This window comes from Maniola jurtina, chromosome 15 (assembly GCF_905333055.1).
Source record: "Maniola jurtina chromosome 15, ilManJurt1.1, whole genome shotgun sequence".
In the NCBI taxonomy this organism is placed as follows: Eukaryota; Metazoa; Arthropoda; class Insecta; order Lepidoptera; family Nymphalidae; genus Maniola; species Maniola jurtina.
In genome coordinates, this window is record NC_060043.1 from 12,676,312 (window position 1) to 12,696,300 (window position 19,989).

The 19,989-nt window shown below is 36.7% G+C and overlaps 2 protein-coding genes and 1 non-coding gene across 5 annotated transcripts in view; all 3 read right to left on the reverse strand.

The window, feature by feature from the left end:
* LOC123872737 (calmodulin-binding transcription activator 2) overlaps positions 1 to 19,989 on the reverse strand; it is a 181,580-nt gene that overhangs the window by 148,394 nt on the left and 13,197 nt on the right. For 2 of the 3 annotated variants that reach the window (XM_045917249.1, XM_045917248.1), the window contains exon 1: positions 7,036 to 7,086. The gene's annotated coding sequence lies outside the window, so the exon portion shown is untranslated. Of the gene's footprint in view, positions 1 to 7,035; positions 7,128 to 19,989 lie in introns of those variants that run through there. The other variant, XM_045917250.1, reaches the window with a different exon arrangement.
* LOC123872752 (UDP-xylose and UDP-N-acetylglucosamine transporter) lies at positions 14,401 to 16,044 on the reverse strand. Its single transcript, XM_045917268.1, has 2 exons — positions 15,909 to 16,044; positions 14,401 to 15,508 (listed from the first exon to the last, which is right to left on the reverse strand). The coding sequence occupies exon 2, from the start codon at positions 15,484 to 15,486 to the stop codon at positions 14,476 to 14,478; it is 1,011 nt and encodes a 336-aa protein (XP_045773224.1). The 5' UTR covers positions 15,487 to 15,508; positions 15,909 to 16,044; the 3' UTR covers positions 14,401 to 14,475.
* On the reverse strand, positions 15,564 to 15,635 carry Trnae-cuc. Its single transcript has one exon. It is a non-coding gene; the product is annotated as a tRNA-Glu (tRNA).

Sequence of the window (19,989 nt, forward strand, 5' to 3'; positions counted from 1 at the left end):
TACTGGCTAATGAAATACGGACAGATTAACCCTGCGTGTTATTATGTTAATGGCGCCAGACTGAAAGCGATTTGGGCAGGGCTGGGTATATTTTACCCCGCTGGTAGAAAGTTGTAAAGTGTAGCGGTCTAGCTAGGTATGACGTGTGTCGATTTATGATTTTACATTTAATAACAAGTGTAAATTAAAAATTTATAACACCCCCGACAAGTGAAGGGTACAGTAACTACGAAAAGAGCTGATAAATTTCAAACGGCTGAATCGAATTTCTTGGATATAGCTAAGAACACTCTCGATCAAGCCGCCTTTCAATCAAAAAAACTAAATTAAAATCAGTTCATTAGTTTAGGGGCTACGATACCACAGACAGATACACACGTCAAACTTATAACACCCCTCTTTTTGGGTCGGGAGTTAAAAATTATTGACAACTTCTTATTAGGTCTTACTCTTAGGTCTTAGGACTATATCTCATTTATACTTTTAAAACAATGTAATTTAGCGATGGCTGTACTCGTTTTCGCTGTACCATCTTTCCTGTAATCCGCAATTTTTCAACGGAAACGATAGTAAACAAAATACATATGAATGAACGTAAGATTCAGTGCAACTTATTTACATTTAAAGCTGCACGACCGTGGAATTTTTAATGTTTAATCCATTAAACTATACTGTGCTATGCGATATAATATTATTCGCAAACAAATAAATAACCCGAGTTTGTACTTCATTTTAATAGGAAATATGTATGCAAATATTTAATATTCTCATTTGAGATTTTGGCATGCTGCAGCGGGGTCTAAAAGTTTGTCCCGCATTTATTTTTGTATGTTAAATAGGGAATGTGTTCCATCGACTTTCCTGTGCTAAACAATATAATCTTTAGTAAGAAACCTCCGTCAACATTCACGATAGTGCTTTGAGTATTGTGTTACTTAAAAGAAAGAAGAAAAAAGAAAGAAAAATCTTTTATTTTTGAAAGCTGTGCCACACAAGGCAATAACCGATAACCTAACCCGTAGGTATTACCTACGGGTTAGGTTATCCCGGTGCCTCTTACTCGGTACTTGAGCATTAAAGTCAAGAGACCCGGAATGAACTGTTTCATGTGTGGCACAACCCGAAAAAAAGGTCCCAACTCAGCATAAATGCTGTATGCCTTGCCCATACACAAAAAACATACAACGCAAAACATAAAACGCATGTTACTCGACTTATTTCACCTGTTAAATTCCATTGTTAAACTCAAAACACACTGACACAAACACCCGACACCACGCGTCACTTCTCTTTACTCATTCGAGACGGTTTTTTAACCCCCGACCCAAAAAGAGGGGTGTTATGAGTTTGACGTGTGTGTCTTTGTATCTGTGTATCTGTCTGTGGCATCGTAGCGCCTAAACGAATGAACCGATTTTAATTTAGTTTTTTTTGTTTGAAAGGTGGCTTGATCGAGAGTGTTCTTAGCTATAATCCAAAAAAAATGGTTCAGCCGTTTAAGAGTTATCAGCTCTTTTCTAGTTTTCTTGTATAAAAGAAGGTTAGATAACCGTTAGGTTCTTAATATTATGTCAATTGACAAATGTCAAGCTGTCAAAATGGACGTTGCCTAAATACATAATTATTTATTTAAAAATGATGTTTTGGAAAACTCAAATACTTTGGATCGTCGGGGGTGTTATAAATTTTTAATTTACACTTGTGTTTAGACAAATTCCACTCTAAGAACTTAATAATAATAATAATAATAATAATAAGCCATTTATTTCCCAAATCATTACAATTATTTTCTAAGTATAGGTGCTTTTTTTTTTACATTATTTTACAGACTAGTTTTATAATTATGTTATCTATAATATGTTATAATTATATTATATTATGTATATGTTACTATTTATATATTACATGATTCTTAAATAATTTCATTATTATCCAACAAAATATTAAAAACACATAGTATATCAAAACAATAAATAAAGTCAAAAAAAAAAAAAAAAAAAAAAGTCAAAAAAGAGCAATGGAGCAAGATGGAGGAGGCCTACACTCTAAGAACTTAGTCAAATAAATTCATACGAACATTTACGTTGTTTATATCGCACGGCATCGCTGGAGGACTGCCCCAAAGGTTATTTTGGTTTTCCCCGGACGGCATTTTACTTATGATTTATTCGTATTATCTGTTGCTAGGGGTTAAGTAAATGAGCTTTACAAATATTTGCTGAACAGCCCCGTCTGATTTACTGGCCGTTTTCAAAAGCGAAATAATTCGAAAATGGGGGTGGGTTATTTAACGCCACAGGTCCGATGCCTGGCTTTGTAAAGTTTCGTACTGACACAGTTCTCGTAACAAAACGTAGAGGCTACGACGTCACTGGCAGGCGTCAAATGTTTCTACATTTGACGCTGGGTAGCCTATTAATCGCCTATTTTTCTTTGATTCCACGTGACCCATAGCCTAATTCTTAACATGTCGTCGATTCAAACCGAGAGTTCCAACACTCTAGTTCACTCTGACGTACGTGGTGATTCGCTAACAAACCACCAAGCATATTTGACTTTTATTTTTAATCCATTGAAGGTTTGCTACGAAATATTACGTTAATATAGGCTCAGTGAAGCACTAATGTAGTCTAATGAGTTTCGTGGCTTTTATTTAGTGATTATCACTGAAAAAGCGAATCACCCCGCAGGAGCATTTACATGTAATGGTGTCAGAAAGGCTGGCTCATTTTTTACGCAAAGGATCAGCCTGGCTGTCCAGCGAGGAAATTCAGCCTGTATTCTTTCTTACTAGACACTAGTTACTAGATAAAGTTTTAAGTTTGATTGTAACATGGATTGCCTGGAAGAGATCACTATAGTAATAAGGTCGCTCTTTGTTTGTAAAACTTTCCTGTATTTTTAACCCCGACCCAAAAAAAGGGGTATTATAAGTTTGACGTGTGTATCTGTGTATCTGTCTGTGGCATCGTAGCTCCTAAACTAATGAATTGATTTTAATTTAGTTTTTTTTTCTTTAAAAGATGGCTTGATCGAGAGTGTTCTTAGCTATAATCTAAGAAAATCCGTTCAGCCGTTTGAAATTTGTCAGCTCTTTTCTAGTTACTGTAACCTTCACTTGTCGGGGGTGTTATAAATAAAGTAGTTTAAATTGTAATTTAAAAAAAAAAAACATAAATAAAAAAAGTAGAATTCGATTTTGAGCATTAGGCAGGTACATTACAATGGTGAAGCATAATTGACTGGAGGAGCATTCGCTTCTTTCTTGACGGATGGTTGCATAGTAGGGAAGTTTGCTATTCTTTGCAAACATAGAATTAATAAATCTCATTTGTTTTGAGTAAAGATCACATTTATTAGCCGCGAAGAGTTGAGAGTTTGCCAAACAAACTTTTCAGCTGCAAGTAGTAGGTCCAGTCAATCTTTCCGTAAGTCGGTCAAGAAACTGCGAGCTTTTACTTTGTAAATCATTTTATTAACCCCCGACCCAAAAAGAGGGGTGTTATAAGTTTGACGTGTGTATCTGTGTATCTGTGTATCTGTCTGTGGCATCGTAGCTCCTAAACTAATGAACCGATTTTAATTTAGTTTTTTTTTTTTTGTTTGAAAGGATCGAGAGTGTTCTTAGCTATAATTCAAAAAAATTGGTTCAGCCGTTTAAGAGTTATCAGCTCTTTTCTAGTTTTCTTGCAGAAAAGAAGGTTAGATAACCCTTAGGTTCATAATATTATGTCAATTGACAAATGTCAAGCTGTCAAGAGGGACGTTGGCTAGATACATAATTATTTATTTGAAAATGATGTTTTGGAAAACTCAGATACTTTGGATCGTAGGCGCGGAATAGTCCAAGAAAATCGGTTCAGCCGTTTGAAAGTTATCAGGTCTTTCCTAGTTACTGTAACCTTCACTTGTCGGGGGTGTTATAAATTTTTAATTTACACTTGTTTTTATCAGAGCTATCATAGGAATATTCATCATAGACTATTCTAGCCAATTGATCCATCCATTCTAATTATTATGAATTTGAAAGTGTGTCTGTCTGTCCGTGTGGATTAATTTAACCAAATAATTATTTATTTCCCTTTCCAATATACAGAATCAGTAGACGAGACTGACTCGCACTTGGCATGTTTTATATTTATCTAATATGTACTTAGTTATCAAAAGGTGCTATCAATGGAAGTAGGTAAATAATAAAATCTGTGTCAGTTCCAATTTTAGCCCCAAAGAGTGAAATGGCAAAGCAGAGTTGTAAATCACATTTGTTTCACGGAAGGATTACATTTATTAGTAGCGAGCGTTGAGAACTTGCCAAACAAACTTTTCAAATACAAAGGTTTTCCTTCGAGTCAACGACAAAGCTAGGTTTCCAAATTCAAATCCATACTAATATTATAAATGCGAAAGTGTGTCTGTCTATGTCTGTCTATCTGCTACGTTTTCACGGCTCAACCGCTGAACCGATTTTAATGTTTGGTTCAGAGTTAGCTTACATCCCGGGGACGGACATAGGCTACTTTTTATCCCGGAAAATCAAAGAGTTCTTACGGGATTAAAAAAATCGAAATCCACGCGGGCGAATCCGCGGGCATCCCCTAGTAATATTATAAATGCGAAAGTGTGTCTGTCTGTCTGTCTGTCTGCTACGTTTTCACGGCTCAACCGCTGAACCGATTTTAATGTTTGGTACAGAGTTAGCTTATATCCCGGGGACGGACATAGGCTACTTTTTATACCGGAAAATCAAAGAGTTCCTACGGGATTCTTAAGGATCTATCCGTTTAACCGATTTAAATGAAATTTGGTACATTTGGTAGCTTATGCCCCAGAAATTGACTTCGGCAACTTTTTATCCCGGAAAAGCAAAGAGTTCCGACGGGATGTTTAAAAAAAACCTAAATCCACGCGGACGGAGTCGCGGGCATCATCTAGTTCAAAATGTTTTTATTCAATTAGACTTTTAAATGTACTTTTGAATCGTCAAGAGCATCTACCACTGGTTCGGAATACCTTTCCTACCGAGAAGAACCAGCAAGAAACACGGCGGTTGATCTTTTCAAAGATTTGATATACAATAATATTATGACTTGTATAAAAGTAATGCGAGTAAGCGAGAGTCCTCTACTAACTTTTCTCCGTGGATAAGGTATAGAGCAAAAACATTACTATTTGGTACACCTACAAAACGGACCTATGCGTATTCGATTGCCTTTGCACTATCCAAGTGCCTAATAAGTAACAGGAAGCTAGAAATCCAGCATCTAGGTCCTTAGGGTTTTACAACTGCTAGTTAATAAGCTGAAGCACTTGGCCGTTTCGTACTAAGCCCCCAAATCCTTACAAATAGCTTGCAAGATCACGAGGAACTATGCATCTAAATTCTAATGTACTGCAGCTGTATTAAAGCGGAATTACAAATCTCTCACTTATAAAAAGAGATTGGGGCATTATAAAGCTTAGAATTACTGCAGTTTAATAGTCCACAAAGTTGGTTTCTTTTTTATAAAAAAATAGCGAGAAAAGGAGCACGCGTGTCACCTGATGTTAAGTGATAACCGCCGCACATGAACATCTGCGGAACCATAGGAACCGCAAATGAGTTGCTTGCTTTTCAAGAATTTGACGAATGATGCAGCTATGGTGGTCTCCAGGTTGAAACATATTTTAATTTTATTTTAAACTAGAAGATGCCCGCGGCTTCGCACGCGTGGATTTCGGTTTTTTAAAATCCCGTAGGAACTCTTTGATTTTCCGGGATAATAAGTAGCCTATGTGCTAATCCAGGATATTATCTATCTCCATTCCAAATTTCAGCCAAATCCATTCAGTAGTTATTGCGTGAAAGAGTAACAAACATACACACACACACATACAAACTTTCGCCTTTATAATATTAGTGTGATGATGTAACCACAAATTCGCGGTTTTCAGATTTATTCCTGTACTTGTGCTCTACTACTTGTGCTACGTATCTGCCAAATTTCATGATTCTAGTTCAACAGGAAGTACCCTATAGGTTTCTTGACAGACAGACAACAAAGTAATCCTATAAGGGTTCCGTTTTTCCTTTTGAGGTACGGAACCCTAAAAATAACATTGGTGCCATAATTTGACCAAATTTTCCTATTTCCTAAGTTATTATTCATTTGATATAACTCGCGCCACCCAGCGTTGGCGGCGCGCGGCGTTCCTCCCGGCAATGGATATGACGTGTCGCTGTATGTAAATACGGACACACGTTTCATTACCATTAATTTCGCTGACGTCACAGCGCGGTATACATCGCGGCTAATTCATGCATTATGCAGACCCTCCGAGGTGTCGTCCCATATCTGGGGCTCGCTATGTACAACCCCGTCTAACTGCGCTCACCGAACTATACTGCTCCAGATCATTATTTTACCTACCTACTTATTTTAATTCAAATTCAAAATATTTTTATTTAATTAAACTTTTACAAGTGCTTTTGAATCATCAAAATAATTTACCACTGGGGCCTATGCTTTATAGAATTATCGTATTAGAATTATAGTTAGCAAGTCTACGTTGCCGACTTGCCGAAAAAGTCTTTCTTGTTGCAATACCATGTTCTTTGACGTGGTTTTTTTTTTTAATTAAAAACAGCCCCTCACTTTCCCTCACTCCCTCCCCTCACTCAGCCCCATTTTAGGTGTTTTTTTACATCTAAAATTAAAATAATACGTAAGTATCGGTTATATACAGTATTTAGAACTAAGTAAGTGCTTATCCCATCGGGGGACCAAAATAATGCCAAACAATCTTTGACTAAGGAATACCCAATTTTTATGTACGTGTATGTACATTGTATGACATGGTTCTTTTACAGGTTAGACCTCAAAACAATATGTCTGACATGACCTGCCCACTGCCGCTTCATTTAATCGAGTAGAAAAAATCGAAACTATAGTTGTATCAGCAGTGCTACTACGCTAAAAAAGAATGTGCCTGATGTTTTAGTCGTCTAAATCCATCTTCGCAGTATTGCCTCTCTATTGAAACTGATTTGGGGCATACCTCGTTAGTGTTCCACCGGTGTCGCTGGGCGGCGAAGTGCTCCGCCCGCGGGAGGCTCTCCAGGTTTTCTGGTAACTTGATGGGCTCGCCATCTAGAAATAAACAAAAAAACTAGATTAATTATTATTCTTCTAAATCCATATCCATACTTCTATACTTATATATTTATAATATTATAAATGTGAAAGTGTGTCTGTCTATATGCTACGTTTTCACGGCTGAACTGAACCAATTTTAGTGAAATTTGGTACAGACTACAGAGTTAGCTTACATCCTGGGGACCGGACATATGCTACTTTTTATCCCGGAAAATCAAAGAATTCCTAAGGGATTCTTAGTGGTCTATACGTTAAACCGATTTACCTATATGAAATTTGGTACGGTCTGCAAAGGTTGCTTACTGCCCGATAATTGACTTAGGCAACTTTTTATCCCCGAAAAGCACAGAGTTTTCACGGGATTTTTAAAAACCTATATCCACTCGAACGAGCTTTAGAATAAGAACTTTAAAAGTAAAAAGGAATTAAAAGGATTTCAATAAAATCCGACTCACGGCTCTTTGCAATTTATTATACAAAAACCAGTTGCAGAAAAACAGAACAAGGTACCTCGTCGACACTATTTCCGCAGCCCGAGTTCTAATATCCTGCTAGAGATTTTCGCAAGAAACACTTTCAATTCCATTTTATATACTTGCGGGGACTACATGGTCAACAGTCCATAAATTATGCAGGAACAGCGAGAGAGCAAAACCGCATTGTAAATATTCCCAGTATATTCCACCGCAAAAAACACGAAGCCATCGCACGAGCCCCACAGCCAGAGGCTCGAGCAAAAAGAAAAAATGTGTCTTACATGTTATCCGCTAACCACGATTGGACAAAATTAGTGGGCGCTCAAGCAAAAGCTTAACTTGCGAAATTTCTTCCCTCCTACCAGCCTTACCAAATTCAATTTACCGTCCCTCAACCCGAATATAAACGAGTCTCGTCTTAATCACTACGACATAAGAGCCAACATCGGTTTAGATAAACGAAAACTAAATTGGCAACTCCGTATACCGGACGGCGACGGAATTTCAACAAGTTGGACCATTGCTTCGGATTGCACTGGTAATTTTGCAGCCGACGTGTCCTCTATGTCAATAAGCGTAAGGCGTGTTTTCGGGTACGCGTGTTGTGTTTTTATTTGGCTTATTTAAGCCACTACGCCGAGCAGTGCAGACATTCTTGACGAATGTTGCCAAAAACCGTGTAGTTTTCACCTCGTTCCTACTCGCTTTATTGTTTTCACGGAGCCTTGACAAATCCTGTGTTTAATATTTAAGTTAGTGTTAAATGGTACTCCTACATTCAATATCACATGATAAAAAGAAAATTCCTGACTCATCAACGCCGTTGGACCTAGAAAGCTGTCATTTTGCACAAAAGTTCGCTGTATTATGCACCTAGACAAGAAATAAGGGCACATTGTTTGAAATTCCCATGGGGGCGAAGCTACAGGCTGTCGCTATTTGATACTAAAAAGACCTTCCAATAGGTCAGGTATCTAATACTAATCTTTACTAAAATAATCCATATATACTAATATTATAGTTGCGAAAGTTTGTCTGTCTGACTGTCTGTCTGCTCGCTTTCACGGCCCCACAGTTTAACCGATTTTAACTTAATTTGGTAGAGCGTTACATCCTGAGGAAGGACATACATAGGCTACTTTTTATCCCGGAAAAATCATCCGTGTAACCGATTTATACGGTAGCTTGCATCCCGGAAATTGACATATTGACACAGGCAACTTTTTTTCTCGGAAATCAAAGAGTTCCCACGGGATCTTCTTCTTCTTCTCTCTGGGCTGGTTTCCGCACTTAAACGTTTCCGTCTGTTGTGCGTGCGTTGCCCTTCCCCGCCGAAGAATTCCCACGGGATATTAAAGAACCTAAATCAATGCAGATGAAATCGTGGGCATCATCTAGTATTATTATAAAGAAAGAGTGCGAATTTAGTGGGAGATTGTCTGTAGGAGGGCAACCTCGGGAACCACTGCACGTATTTGAAAACTTCTTTAACCATTTCAAAGGAACATTATTCTAGCTATGGACAAAGACTTTATTATGGACAAAGACTATATATAATATTATTATTATGATTATTCAACCCAAGCAAAGTCGTGGCAGTCCGCTAGTGCACAATAAAACAGCAAAAGGGTGTGTGTGAAATCCACTAATTAAGATCGCTTTATTTTCGTAGTAAACTCATCCTTCCTCTAATGGAAAAGTTTTCAAAGAGGAAAGTTAAGTGATCCAATCGACGAGCTTCTAAGACTTCACTTGATACATCACCTAATAATATTCCTAGTGGTTTGTGGTGTTTTGTATAGAAATATGTTTTTTTAAAGACAATTAGCCATGCTAATCATGACTAAGACTTCACTTTCCCCTCCAATTAAACGTAAAGGTTGTGCCAAGAGTGGGTACGACAATAGTGCAACGGGTGGGGTTTGAACCGCCGACCTTTCGGAATTCAGTCCGCTCCTTAACCGTTGAACTATCGAGGCTTCAGTGGCTATAAGTAGCAATCTTATTTTTGTTGTTACAAAATTTTCCGCGTCATCTTTTATGATCCATCGCAATCCAGCAAAAAATCTGTCATCGATTTGAAAAAGCGGGTTATATGAGATCTAGTTCTGCCGAGTGCATTCAGTTGCTAGAGAATCGAGCTCGCTCAGCGTGTCCATTAAAACAAAAAAACCAAGACAACCTCAGTAACGTAAAACAAAGAAGATTCCCTCTTCAAATCGGCTCTCTGGGGAGAACAATGTGAGGTCACAGCGCCCCGTTCGTTAGCGCCGCAGCGGTGGTCATTAGTCATGTACACAGCTTCAACTCTTGTGTGGTGATGCTGTCCTAGTACCTTTATTTGGTTGGCATTATTTTTACTTTCAGTTTGACCCCAGTTAAGTGAAGTGTCAGCACAACTCCTTCCAGGCAATCAAATCAATAACTGATGACTCTACCAAACGATTTGGAATATCGATGATGGAATTTTAAGATAGAGACGCTACCAACAACAACTTCTTATTAGTTAGCGCTGTTCCGATGGACACTTTGAAGTACCTGAGTAATTAAAAATTGGGTGTCTGTAAAGTCGGTTTACTGACGATAGTTGAACGTGACAACAAAGGCCGATTGTGCTTCTTTGTCGCTCGTTCCGCGCTCTCGCTTGCACTTCAAGCCTTACATGGAACGCCTCAGAGCGAGGTAACGCCGCATGAGTCATGTTTTTTCGTGCGTGCAGCCGGCTCTATTGAATTATAAGACGTTGTCACGTCAAAATTCGAATGTACTCCAGTAACTCCTATCGGCCATCCTGAACTCGGAAGAACAATGCGAGGTCACAAGACCCCGTTCATTGGTCAGAGCTTCAACTCTTATGTGGTGAGCTGTCCTGGCTCCTTTATTTGGTAGCACACAATCCCTATTTTAGGGCTATCCCCCTTTTTTTTTTTTTTCTTTAAATCTGGCTTTACTCTGATTAGCCAATGTCAAGTTTGTGATATTTTCAAGTTATTGAATTTATACAGGTATGGACTCCGTCTGCGCCGGCGCCCGCCGACATACGCGCGGCGCCCCTTTAGAGCGCTTCCCAGTCAGTTCCACCACCAAAAAACACCAACTAACACAAAAACCAGCTACTCTTAACAAAAAAAACACTCCAAACAAGCACAGCACGCGCGCCAGCAAACGCCATCGCAGACGAAGTCCGGCTATCCCCCTTAGGGATAGAATTTAAAAAATCCTTCCTTAGCGGATGTCTACGTCATAATTGCCCAGCCCGATCCGTCCAGTGGTTTGAGCTGTGCGTTGATAAATCAGTTACTCAGTCACTTTTTTTTCTATATATATGTATTTAGATTACGATCAAGCGATATACTATAGTTAGTTAGTTAGTTTAGACCAATATTCAGTTGCAATACAACTTGTCATCAAATAAAAGGACCACTTTTTTCGGCCCCATTACGATTTTCTCATAAAAACTAACGTCCTTGATATTATAACCGATATGGCGAAGATATAGCCTACCTCCATATTAAATAGGCAATTTTCTCTCGAGTTACGATAATGTAAATACAAGTAATTGGGTTCCCAGGATCTTTTGGGAGCTTGTTTTGTTTATAACTGGCAAAGATGGAGGCGAAATATGGAATTATGTTATTAGTTAGCCCGCGACTTCGACAGTATATTAAAGCTTTTTAACCCCTGACCCAAAAGGAGGGATGTTATAAGTTTGACGTGTGTATCTGTGTATCGGTCTGTGGCATCGTAGCTCCTAAAGTAATGAACCGATTTTAATTTAGTTTTTTTTTTGTTTGAAAGGTGGCTTGATTGAGAGTGTTCTTAGCCATAACCCAAGAAAATCGGTTCAACCGTATGGAAGTTATCAGCTCTTTTCTAGTTACTATAACCTTCACTTGTCGGGGGTGTTATAAATTTTTTATTTACACTTGTAATATTTAGGACCTAGGTGTTGATTTATAGAACGGATGCAAAGCTAAAGTGGCAATGGGCAGGGCGCATAGTTCGAAGAACCGATAGACTTTGGGGTCCCAAGGCACAATAGCGACCTCGCACTGGAAAGAGCACTGTGACCAGCGTAGTGGACTCCCTAAGCCCTTTTCATCCGAGAGGAGACCCTTAGCAGGCAGTGGCGTGCAGATCATAGAGGCATAAAAGCACTGCTTACCCTAGTTGTGATAGTTCATTGCTGATTTTCAATATTAGTTGCCAGACAGTAAGCTTGTACTTATATTATATTGACTGCCTACCCTAACTCTAAATCCTGTGCACACCACTAGGCCGGCGATGGTGATTGTTATTATGATTGAAAGCCATAATTTCATTCAGTGGAATTAAATTGATAGGTACTGAATACTTAGTAAATAAATAAAATTATAAAATAACAACACATATTTCCGAAGAATATTAATTTATTTGTTTGTATTCACAGCGTCAGAATTACGTAGTTATAAATATAAAATAACATTTCACTAAATTATAAAAGTACACCATTAAAATAATGATTAATAATAATATTAAATATTGTCAGATAAATAATAATACACGTTCCTTGCCTCGTAATTAATTTTTCTTAGCATAGGTACATTGGTAAGATAAAAAAAATGCATCAATAACAAAAACAATTGCAATAATTCTAATTAAAATAACATTATTTCAAATCCTTACGATAAATGAGCTAACTTTTAATTAAAGATGGATTTAGACCGAACGACTCAAACGAGCGAATGCTTATGTACCCCAACTCTGTCTCTCTCTTATTCCCTTTGATAATGATAAACAAAAAAAGAGACTAAACTCTTTCTTTAAATCTGGCTTTACTCTGATTAGCCAATGTCAAGTTTGTGATATTTTCAAGTTATTGAATGTATACAAGTATGGACTCCGTCTGCGCCGGCGCCCGCCGACATACGCGCGGCGCCCCTTTAGAGCGCTTCCCAGTCAGTTCCACCACCAAAAAACACCAATTAACACAAAAACCAGCCACTCTTAACAAAAAAAAAACACTCCAAACAAGCACAGCACGCGCGCCAGCAAACGCCATCGCAGACGAAGTCAGACTAAACTCTATTTTATCTAAAGAGAATATGTCAAAATGGAAAACAGTAAGAATCCGCTCGATTGGTCTAATCCACCTTGACAAAACTAATGAAAATGCGTAGGTACATCGCTTTTTGCAAAAAAGGACGGATGATTTTAACATTGCATTTGTAATAAATTAGTTTTAGGCGCCTATTTTATTAGTATAATTTATTCTAAATCTCGGTTCATCCGCTATTTTGATGTCTTTTTCATAAATAAAATTACTATCATAGACTATTTAAATTTAATTTACGGCAGAAATTATAATAATTAATTCTATCTGTAATCTGTCAATGAGTTACCAAAAAACAATGGTTTAATATCTTGTCCAAAACCCCATTAACTATTTTTATTAATCTATAGAATATAATCTATTAAATAGTAATATATAGTTACTATTTTTGACAAATTACAACGTTGCTAAGTAACTTATCGACATATTACAGATACAATTGCGTCATATTCATTAAAATAAATTACAATTTTTGAGAGAATTAAAATAATGCCGATTAAAATTGTGAAAATATTTCGGTAACAATTCCAAATAATAATATACTTATGTAAATGACAATTTTAAGTTTATTTAACTAAAGTTAAGAAGCTTTATGTTAAACTAAACTTAAATATTCTTTCTAGGCCTTAACTTACATAATATACAGGGTTACTGGTAATATGTCGGCAATCTGTTAAGGGGGTGTAGGCGAAGTAATTTGCAACCAAATGACCCCTAATGACCCCTAGGCAAATGTCAACCATTTTCGAGTAATTTGACTTTTTGTGTTTTTTAGAAGAATTTTATTATTAAGATTATTATTATGTAGATCAGTATATTATTTATGACCATACAATATACGACAATATACTTAATATTTACATTATTAGTGACATAAATAAATGTTCTTATAACCTAACCATGTCAAAACCACACCATACCTACGTTGTTTATTGTTATAGATTATAATATTGTATTTTTTTCTCCACTTTATTAAAATAATTACTTATCGTCTTTTCATTGGCAGATATATTCATGTTGTGCTATGGGTTGATTTTTCAATTGCCAGATATAAACTTCAATTATAATATAAGTATACCTAATTATATTTATTTCGCTATTAAAGTTTTTTAACGATTAAGAAATTGGCAATCAATAAATTAAAATTCGTAAACAATTTTTTTTGCATAGTATCGATAATTCAATAGTTTTAATGAAACTTGTTTAGATAAGGAAATCTTAACTAAAAAATTAACTTTAGACAAAAAAAAGTAGGTAAGTATCTAAGTTGTAAGTACCTACTTTGAATTGTAATGCTACGCTCAATAGGACTTCGTAATACTATTATGCAAGTCATGTGCCACAACACTTTATAATCTCTTGGTAGCATATAATTATTTACGTACAGTTTATCAAGATAAAAAGTAGCGAATCATGTAAATAAAAAAATATAAGGTGCGAATATCTATTAAATTAAAATGGTAAGTAAGTAGGTACCGATTTAAAATAACTATATTACTATACATTTTAACATAATTATGACATAAAAACCGTCAATATTATAAAATATTTAAAAAAAAAAAAATTTCATTTTTTCAAATTAATAAAAATTATTACGATAAAAAACGTCTTTGTTTGTTGACTTAAATAAAGTCACTGTCATTTACAGCTACTATAATATACAAATTATAGGATATGGGACAAATTGAGAAGGTCACAATCATTTATCAAAAACCTTTTCAAAATACACACTCATTAAACTATCACATTTAACTAGGTCACAATAAAACATAACTTATTGTACTTTCTTCTTATCTTTGGGTATTAATAAGTTAACAGTTTTCTGTAATAACTCCGTAAATATCATCGTTCCGAGAAATACTAAGAGGGTTCCTAGCCAATGACCTACAGTGAAAGGATTTCTGAAGTAAAGTATAGAAAAAAGTAGGGATACAAATTTCCTAAGGGTAACAGTCAGGGTCACCACCAAAGATGCGCATTCGGTAGTTAAAACATACACAGCGCTGATACACAAGCCTTGTGTGCAAACATATAAAATCAACCAAACAACCTGTCTTGGTAGCGCAAATCCTAGGAAATCTACTATAGGGGTGTCAAACGCAATTTTAACATGGTTCAATATATTCGGAGTTGTTGGTAACCAGAAAACTAAAGGTAACAAATGTGTGTAAAACAAAGCTTCCCACGGATGTTTCCCGTATTTAGAGTATAAAGATTCTTGGAATATCCCCATACGAGCTGACACGAATAATGCAAAAGTCAGTATAGCGATACCTAAACACCACCATAACCAGTCAATAAACTTCAATCTTTCTTCTTCTGTTGCATCTTCATGCGTATCTCTGGGAGCTTTAACATCGCCACTAGACTGTATAGTACAAATCGCGATACCAGCAGATATCATGAAAATTGATAAGTATTTTATAGCAGGATACCGTTTCTTCAAAATCCATACACCCATCGCCATATTAGCCATCAATGAACCGGCCCGAAATATCATATGTAAAGGCATGGATATATTGAAGTCAAATGCATAGTTATTTGCAACGCTGCTCGTCCAAAAGAATCCAACTAGCAAAAGGTATTGTTTGAATGGTATATTCCGTCTTGCTGTCCCGAATTTGCCAACTGTGCAAAATCCTACTGTGGCTATGAATAGGAATTGTAAGAACGTCGCTAAGTTTCCTGCGCCAGGATCTTCCTTGACAACGTATTCTAAAAATACTACGTTGGAACAACATCCCACAAAAACCATTCCAATGGCTAACGCTGCTTTGACATTCATTTTGTTTGTTTTTTTTTGGAATCTGCAAGAAAAAAGAAAATAAGTATAAAAATTTTAAAAAACAAAAAAAAATTGAATTCCGATACCGGGAATCGAACCCGAGCCTCCTGGGTGAGAGCCAGGTATCCTAGCCACTAGACCATATCGGATGTTGTTAATGGTTGCAAAAATTTCATTCATATTCGTCTTGACGCGAGAACAAAACAAGTATCAAGAGATAAAAATATCTCTCAACCATTGTTATCTTAATCACTCTTTAATTAAACACTCAATAAAATATTACGGAGCAATGATAACAATAAAAACACCCACACTTAAAACCTTCACATAAACGAGCAGTTTCGAAGGTTATTCAAAATTATGTATGACAACAAAGAATGAAAACATTCACATAAACACAAGGTAAATATAACAGTACTCACATTTATCACACTTTTTCACATAAATCTTAGTGCTAACACCGTAATTAGCAAATAAAATCTTCAAAATACATTATGACAAGCGGCGCACGTTTGACAGCTATGGCCGACTATGTTAGTGTGTGTAATTTTATCGCAGATGTGTTCAATTTGTGACCGTGGCCTCGAACACTACGCATGCGCAGAACCAGCTGCGTCGGTAAAGAAGTTTTAATAATAGTTTGATACCGCGATAAATAGATGGCACTGTTACGAATTATAATAGGATTATAATCGTGGAATTGAATAATAATATCTGATTCTTCGACTAGTATAATTATAGAGGACGCTCGTGTATTTTTTATCCGACTGAACCAGAAGGAGAATAATATAATTTAGTATTGCTTTTATCCATAGCTTGCTCTTATCTCATGAAAATACTGTAGGGAATTTATGGAACACTTGATAACTTATAGGAACTAAACTAGCTGTTAGTTGCTATTCTAACAAGTGTAAATTCTTGGGTGTAAATTAAAAATTTATAACACCCTCGACAAGTGAAGGCTACAATAACTAGAAAAGAGCTTATAACTTTCAAATGGCTGAACCGATTTTCTTGGGTTATACTAAGAACACTCTCGATCAAGCCACCTTTCAAACAAAAAAAACTAAATTAAAATCGGTTCATTAGTTTAGGAGCTACGATGCCACAGACAGATACACAGGTACACACGTCAAACTCCCCTCTTTTTGGGTCGGGGGTTAAAAAATAAGTACGGAGGTATCCTAGTGTTTTTAGAAATAGGCAGGTCTTGTACCGACCACTAATTACCTATTGTCTCTATTTTAGCAATCACTTTCATAAAAATAATAATTAGTTTAGGATAAAGTAGTAACACCCATCGATGTAGATAATCCTAATTACCTAAAAAAAATTAGCTTAAGTAATTTCATTTCAATTAGGAGTAGTACCTACCAGGTAATTAAGTAACGAAGGAGTAGGAGTAGTTTCGACTTTCGTTCTTAAAACTATCTGTCCGTCTGTCTGTGTGAAATTGTGTCTGTCTGTGTGTGTAAATTTTTAGCAATCCTACCATGGCTACGGCACCTTATTCCGAGTTTCCGACACGCACTTGACCAGCTTTCATGTTTGTCTTTTAATGTTTACTGGCAAAGAATTCGTGACAGGGCCATTTCCCGAGGCCCGCCATTCACCGTGATGAATAGTGGGAAATAGGTGAATATGTACATAATTTCACGGATCATCGCGGGGGTTAGGGGGGAGGGGGGCTATTTTTACCTCCACCCCTAGCGACAAGCGTGGAGTCGTGTATTTGACTCGCAATCTCTTCTGTATGTTTATAAATTGCTTTTTCCGTATGTGGTAAATACTTAACTGGTAAGAGAGGAAGGGATGTTTTAGATGCCTATAATAATATTTTATTGATAACTTCACGATCAACCCATTTCCGCCCCACTACTGAATACGGGTCTCCTCTCAGAATGAGAAGGGTTTAGGCCATAGTCTTCCACGCTGGCCCAATGCGGATTGGCAGACTTCACACACCTCTGAGAACATGGAGAACTCTCAGGCATGCAGGTTTCCTTCCGATGTTTTCCTTCACCGTTAAAGCAAGTGATATTTAATTGCTTAAAACGAACATAACTGAAAAGTTAGTGGTGCGTGCCCGGGATCGAACCCCCGACCTCCGATTAGGAGGCGGACATTCTAACCACTAGGCAATCACAGCTTTTGATAACATAAATTAAGATAATCTATACGAATACTGTACTGAGATCATAGTACTTAATTAGTTTGTGAGTTTGTATGTAAGGGGCAATCTCTGGACTGAAGTAATAATCCTATTCGGAAAATTCTTTAACTGATCGCCTTGATCCCCTAACTAAATGTAGTTATCCGCGTTATATAATTTATAGAACTCGAGGATAATGATCCTCGAGTGCTATAAATTATATAACGCGGATGTCGGAAATCACGGTCAAAACCTACTCTTTACATAATTGTTTTTATAAAAGGATAAACTGACTCAGCGACATATTCTATCAACGTTACATTTAGGTACCTAAATGTAGGTATTCTGCTTACGTAACATAGACCCCACTACGAATGGAATTAGAGAAAATCCAATATGATTTTTAATAAACTTAAAAACGTCACAACTTAAGTCAGGACTTTGTTGTAAAATTAAAAAAAATATCTAAAAAATAAAATTAATAATAAAATTAAATAGAGTTTTTTCTATCTCCAAAAAATATTTTGTGTAGAACTCAGCAACACACAAACACTAAACATCAATAACAAAAATGTTATATTTACCATTATATTTACAAACTGTTGTACTCGGCATCCTGTAAAATCAACACGTAGTACGTACCTAGGTGTACACTTTATAAAAAAAATAGCTAGGTATTTATTGTATTGATACTAGGCACTAGCACACTGTACAGGCTAAAACACCTTCGTTCCTGGGAGACGTGCCTGGAAAACATTCATAAGGGCCGAGCGATTGCCGGCCCGGAGGCTAACATCTTACAATTTGTACACTTTATTGTTATACCTACTCCGTTCTTTTTTGTCTCTAAAATTGTTGGAGATAAATTAAATACCAGGTAATTCCTACCTATCCAAGTAAACTGATTATCTGGGTAAGTGGAGAGAGCTATGCTAAGAGTTTCTCTACATGATCAAATCAACAATGAGAAGATCCTTAGGAGAACCAGAGTAACCGACGTAACTCACGGGTTACGTAGCTGAATAAATAAATGACAATATTTTTTATTCAATTTCAATTGAACTTTTACAGGTACTTTTGAACCGCCCAATGCATCTACCAATTGGCAATAGTAGCAAAACAGGGCAAAAAAATTGCTCAAAAATCAGTCGACAGACAACATCAAACAAATTAATTTAACAAGTCGCAAGGAGTCGCTGGATTCAGACCGTGGCGTGTGGACCTATGTCCAGCAGTGGACATCTATCGGTTGATGATGATGATGATGATCTAAGTGATCTGTAGTCTAGTGATTCAGACTCTGACCTTATTGAATCGGAGAGGGGGTCCAGGTCCGATTCTGGCCACGTAACCTTTTGGAGAATTATGTGCCTTTTAAACAATTAAAATCTATACTAATATAGGTATTATAGTGGTAAAGGTAGTTGCAGGGGGTAAACTCTAAAACTAATAAACTTATTTTGAAAATTCATTCACCAGTAAAAAGCTACATTATTCCTGAGTGACACAGGCTAAATTTTATTTTCAAAAATTTGAGATCCCTACGAAAATTGTAAGAAATAAGCTATACTTACTTGTGAAGCCGGAGTCGCTAGTGCTACATACTTATCATTTGTTTTTTTTTTGTACCAGATAGTTGTAACAATAAAAAGGAAAAGAAAGAAAAAGTGGACAGGGAACCGCTTATCTCTACCAGTAACCCTCGGGAGAGTTGATGAGATCAAACGAGCTAGTCTTATTTTGACAGAAGGATCTTTTCCACACCTGTTTAGTCAAATCCTTGATGTTATTTTGAATGCATTTCAGACTGAATAAGAATTATAATAAGCTTAGAAGAGTTCTTCAAAAATATTCCCGCCAGAGCCTTATGCAAAGTAGTTGGGTATTTATTAACCCAACTGAGTACACCGAGTAAGATAACCCCTCGAGTCCACAAGGGCCATATTAGCGTGCACGTTGCATAACTGTCACATCCGTGCCATAACCGTGCTGTAATTCAATTATTCCGCCTCGGTGCATGCGACTAACGACCTTTTGGACAGACTACCGCGTTCGTGTGAATTCCCTATAACGATTCCGTGGCTAATAAAATTAGTTGGTGACTGTTTTTAAAGTAGTTTTTGCTTTTCTTTGGTCAAAAATAGCTTATTTAAATTCGCCCTGTATCTATTGTGAAAGAATCTTTCATCATTTATTACATACATGGTCTCTTGTAGGGACTTCCTCACGCCACTGTCTTGTCCACGTCGTGGGGTATCTACCAACCCCTACCCTAAATTTGCTATCCTTACGCTGGAGCACATTAGTATGGCGGAATATAAAAAACCGGCCAACTGCGAGTCATACTCGCC